General features: G+C 37.5%; 1 protein-coding gene across 1 annotated transcript; it reads right to left on the bottom strand.

The window, feature by feature from the left end:
- Nucleotides 1-2,807: 2,807 nt before the first annotated feature.
- Nucleotides 2,808-3,553, bottom strand: LOC143631453 (uncharacterized). The gene has a single exon (XM_077100223.1). It carries the CDS (start codon nt 3,378-3,380, stop codon nt 2,829-2,831), a length of 552 nt encoding a protein of 183 aa, XP_076956338.1. The 5' UTR covers nt 3,381-3,553; the 3' UTR covers nt 2,808-2,828.
- Between the last annotated feature and the right edge of the window lie 1,718 nt (nt 3,554-5,271).

The following is a 5,271-nucleotide window of genomic DNA, read 5'->3' as shown; positions in this document are numbered from 1 at the left end:
TTTGTTAAAAGGAGTGTAATGAGTTTTGAGGGTTATAGGTGTGTAATAGGTAAATCAAACCCATTAAGTTAATAAGTTACTTATTCATAACTTTTCAAAACCCCTTTATTTTGCCTTCTCTATAAGTTAAAATCCATAAGACCTTATGGCTTGCCAAAAACCTTATACATCTCATTAACTTTTCAAAAAGTTTATATGTCATGAGTTGATAAAAATAAGGAATCCCAAACACCTCATTAATCAAATCCCAAATTAAGTGATGAAAACCCTTTGTCAATTGATATTGACATAGGCCTTTTGATTAAAGGCTTAAAACGAACAAGTAGCACCTAGAAATTACCCGATACAAGGACGAATTGATGGTGTTCGGCTAGACGAAGTTCCAAGGAGGTGACAGACTTCGATTTGGATTAGCAGCAATGATGCTTAGTGAAATTTTGGATGTGAACGAGTGCGAATATGACCAGAGGGTCGTTCATGTATTTATAATTGGAATGGCATAATCATATAACTGTTGATTTTGATTCTCAAGTTAAAAGGCCGATTTTAAGATTTGATTTAATATCAATTAAACTTAGGGTCTGATTTTGAACGACATGATTATGACCAATAATTGTGATAATAATACCAATTGAATTGATTAATACAATTGTTACAAGATTGATGCATGTTTAGGAGTTTGGTTGCATATGAATTATGAGTGTTGATTATTTTGGTCAATAGGTGTTAGTGACTTAGTGGGGAATGGGGGTGTCACGATCGAGATAGCACACCGAAGAAGAAAAGAAATTTGTATAAATTGCAATGGGTCCCTGCTGTTTGAGTGATTTGTAATGAATGAAAATAACTAGATTAACTAACCAAAAGACATGAAATTAACTTGGGATCCAAATCGTAAAAATGAAATAACATTATTAAAATTTTAAAATATGAATAACAAAAAAAAAAAAAAAAACAAAAAAACAAACATCTATCTGAATCATATAAAAATTTTAAAACAGGTCGGGTTTTGGGTTTCAAAAGTGACGAATGTTACACGTGTAATGGTAAAATCGTGTCTACCTAATCGTGCTTCTTGGTTGGCACGGTTGTACTATCTTGAAATCTTGTCGCAAGATAGTGTGCATGAATAATATCGGAAACCCAATTTTCTTTTCTTTAACGCGTGAGAAATTTGAACCTTGTATTTGATGCATTTATGTTCTCCAAGTTGTCAACTTATCTCATTTTACACATACGCTTGATTCTTAAACATAGATCAGATATGTATTTAAACAAAAATTATTGAATTGCCTTTAATTATTTGATCGGGGGGTCGAGGTCGACATATGTTGTTTTCTCTCGAACGTCTCATCAGGCTCTTCCGTGGTGTCATATTATATGCTACATGTAAAATTTTTAAAAGAAAGTACAAGTGTGGCGGGGCGGCATCCTCGTCCCACCCGAGCACGTGGGGGTTCAAGGAGCACACCTGACACCATCCCCTTCCTTCTAGGTCGCAATTTGGGTTAAGAATCCAAGTAGTGGAAATTCCAAGAGGACGAATTGGTTTTTAATTTTTTTTTGCGACACGTGATTTTATTATTTAATTGTTTCTTGTTGGCATAATTTTATTAATTTGTTGATGGTGCGTGAAGAGGTATGTACCCGCCTTAACATCGAGCGGGGTGGGTCAACCCACAAGATATAGACAAGAGGCTTGAAATCAAGATATCATGAAGGCACAAAGCCAAAACCTATGCGCACGGCGCATATCACATATGCTCACGCGTATCACATGCTCGCGCACCATATATGCTCACGCATATCACATCTGCGCGTGGCGCATCTGCGCGTGGCGCATATCGCATGCTCACGCATCATATATGCTCACGCATATCACATCTGCGCGTGGCGCATATTACATATGCTTGCGCATATCACATCTGCGCATGAAACATCTGCGCGTGAGAATAAAGAGAAGGCTTCGCGCATCCTCAGGATATGCGCATATCACACGTGCACATAATCAACCTCGTCCTTATCCAAATCAGGATAAGGACAACCTTAATCGTGCTCGTCAGACAACCTTCCAGAAGGTATCCTTTAAGGAATAAGAATATGCTGATGTTGACAGCTGCCAATGAAAGGTGGACAACTCAGCAAAACCCATGTGCTACCACGTGATTGCACATGGGTCAGGTAAAATGCCTGGGTCAGAGAATAATCAATGAAAAAGCACCAGGTGTCCTAAGGACACGTGGCGCAAAGCAATAGGAGGAGGCCAAAAAGGCCCTAATGGGATCTGAGCCCAATCATTGGAAACCCTAACACTATAAATACCACACCACCTCCACAAGGGGAGGTAAGCAAGAAAATACATTCCAATTCCTTACTCACTCTCAGATTATTATTATCTTCTCCTACAATCTCTTATTCTCACACCGGAGGGTTACCCCAAAGAGGACCCATCTGTCCCTTTCTGAGGAGTAAGTTCACGGTGCTGCTCGTTTTGTAGGTGGAAAAACTCATACTCCGGAGAACCATCGGTGAAATAGCATACTCATACCCGAGGAAAGTTGATCGTCTACCAGTGAGCCGATCCACGTTTCTTCAGTGCGGGTAACTATAGGTCAAGGACGAGTGCCAGCCCTCACCCTAAGGTGACTTGACCCAAACCATATAGACAAAGTAACAAACAAATATAATTCAACCCCTAAAAAGTAATCTCCAAATTTGTTTCTTTTTGAATTCTTTAATACAACTAGTTTGATTAAAAACGATTCACACGGTAGATTAAATGAAACAAAGAAAATGATCACAAACGAAATTAGTGTGCACTCTAGTTTTCAAATCCAATTCTTTTGCGGAGATGCATATAACGGATTCAGAAGAAAACTAGCATTTGATTTTCCTTTCCTCTTTGAAAACAAATCTCCCAGAAGTGGAACAATCGGCTTTTTCTTCACCACTTTCCTCCCTCCGCTGCCACTTTTAACCACCGGAGCCCAACCAGCGACCGGAGCTTTCTCTTCAGCTTTTATGATCTTTAACTTGTTCTTGTGGAGTTCTGCGTTTAAAGACGCCAAAACTGCCACGGTTTCCGTCTCTCTTTCTTGCAGTAACTTCAACTCTTTCTTGGTTTCTTCTAGTTCCGATTCAAGCTTTTTCAGGGATTTAACGAGTAACGTTGGTGGTGGTGGTTCGGTTGAGCATGATTTCCATGAAGGTGCTTCATGTTTCGGTAAGGTGAAAGGTGGTTTAGGTGATGGTAAGAAGATTTCACCCGTGAGAAACCGCTCCCCGAATATCTCTACGGCTTCTTTAACCGAGCGGAAGGCACTGGAGGTGTCTACATTGGCGCTGTAGTCAACAGCCGGTGGTAGGGTTTTGGAGTCCATGGTGGTGGAAATGAGGAGGGAGTGAGAGGGTGTTGGTTTTTGATGATGAGTTTTCTTTGCTTTTACTTCAAATGTTGGTTGAGAGGGCTAGTTTTGATGGCTACGGTTTGCTCTTGTTTGAAGCCTGAAAATAGTAATGAACTTGACAAGTTAACTACTTTCACAATTTAGTTAGTCAACTAATTAAGTTGATTTGAAACATCATAACATGTTTGTGGTCTCCTAGATATGTTTATGGTTATCATAAGACCATCAAATCCAAATATTCTAGCGGTTGCTTGTTCTTCCTCAAGATGAGTTCAAGAAGTATTTGGTAATTTACAATTATTGTTTTTGTTTGAAAGATGTGCTTCATGTTTTTTGAATATTTTAAATCGTTTGAATTTGGAACTTTGAATATTTGAATTGACAGGATCATATAAGATCCATATAACCACTAGCTTGGTCTAGTGACGAATATGTATTGTCTTTAATCAAATGGTTATGAATCCTGTCTCACTTGACACATGAGGATAAAATAAAAATAAAGTAGAAAAAATTAGTTATTCAATAAAAATAAAAATCATAGTACACACTCGTCTTAAATCCGTTGGTAGTTAATAAGGAATCCAAGTGGAATTTAAGGATGGGATTCCGGACAAGATTTCATTTCGGACTATCTAGTTGTAAGTTGTCGATTAAGTGAGTCATTGTTTTCAATGTTCTTGACACTTTGTCGGAGTTCCATCATCGTTGTCCGATAAATCACCAATGATTATGTAAGAAATCATAACTACTTTTTTCCCACATAATATATATCGTCTAGTGTTTATATATTTGTAATAAATAAGAGGGAAAAAACATGCTAATTGAAAACATGTGATCCTATTATTGAATGTCTTGTAAGTGATCCATCACAAGTGTTTCTCGGTCTTTACTCGTTACTCATTTGTGAGTGAAACCATCTATCGTTGACATATTAGTGAAATATAAATATAATATTCCTTCATTGATATTGCAATGGTTTTCTACTAGTAACATCCCTTATTGCTATTGCTACGTTGGTAGGGGCTACAAACAAATCGAACGAACACGAACAACATTTTGTTTATGTTTGTTTGTTAATGAAATAATGTGTTTACGAACGGTTCACAAATGAGATTTTATGTTCGTGTTTGTTCATTAAGAAAATGAATGTTCTCATGAATGATTCACGAACACAAATAAATCAATCGGCGGAGCCTAGAGATTGAGAACTATATGTTCATTAATAATGAGAAAGGAAATATGAACAATGAAAGAATACGTTTTCTATTTTATGCTAGGGGTAACTAATTAAAACATATAAAATGTTTAAATAAAATAAATAAGTTTACAAAAATTTTGATGGATATCTTTTTCAAAAGAGCATTAACGAATGCTTATGAACATATTACCGAACTGTAACATCCCGAAATTTCAAGATAATATTAATTATATTACTTAATAATAGAGGGAAAGTTTACTCGGGTTATCAGGAAATAAATAAAAGAATAGGAGTTGGTATGGGTCGGGCTAGTGTCGGGTAATGGACGTTGGTTATGGATTTGGATTAATTGAGACGGGTTAAATGAGAATGGGATTTCAGGGATATAAATACCCCCAAAATCCCAAAATATCTTCATTTTCACCAAACTCCCTAACACACACACACCACACACATACCGCCGCCGGACCGAAGGCAGATCCGGGCAGATCCGGCAGACCCGAGTGAGAGAGAGAGAGCGATTAGTGGTGATAAGCAAGTAAACGAGATCCAAACAAGCCCAAAAAGGTATGATTCTTGATCTTTGAAGTTTAAAGATCCAAGCTTTTTAGTGTATAAACGACCAAAAATGGTCGGGTAGCGTAGTGGGTGATATTGAACCATAGC

The sequence above is a fragment of the Bidens hawaiensis genome, unplaced genomic scaffold, assembly GCF_021521415.1.
Source record: "Bidens hawaiensis isolate Kalapana, Puna unplaced genomic scaffold, B.hawaiensis_p1.1 tig00006076_1, whole genome shotgun sequence".
NCBI lineage: Eukaryota > Viridiplantae > Streptophyta > Magnoliopsida > Asterales > Asteraceae > Bidens > Bidens hawaiensis.
The sequence above is the reverse complement of the archived record's forward strand: the minus strand, read 5'-3'. Positions and strand labels throughout refer to the sequence as shown.

Bases quoted from the DNA above. Each gene is read 5' to 3' on its own strand.
- LOC143631453 (XM_077100223.1), bottom strand. From the start codon at position 3,380: ATGGACTCCAAAACCCTACCACCGGCTGTTGACTACAGCGCCAATGTA.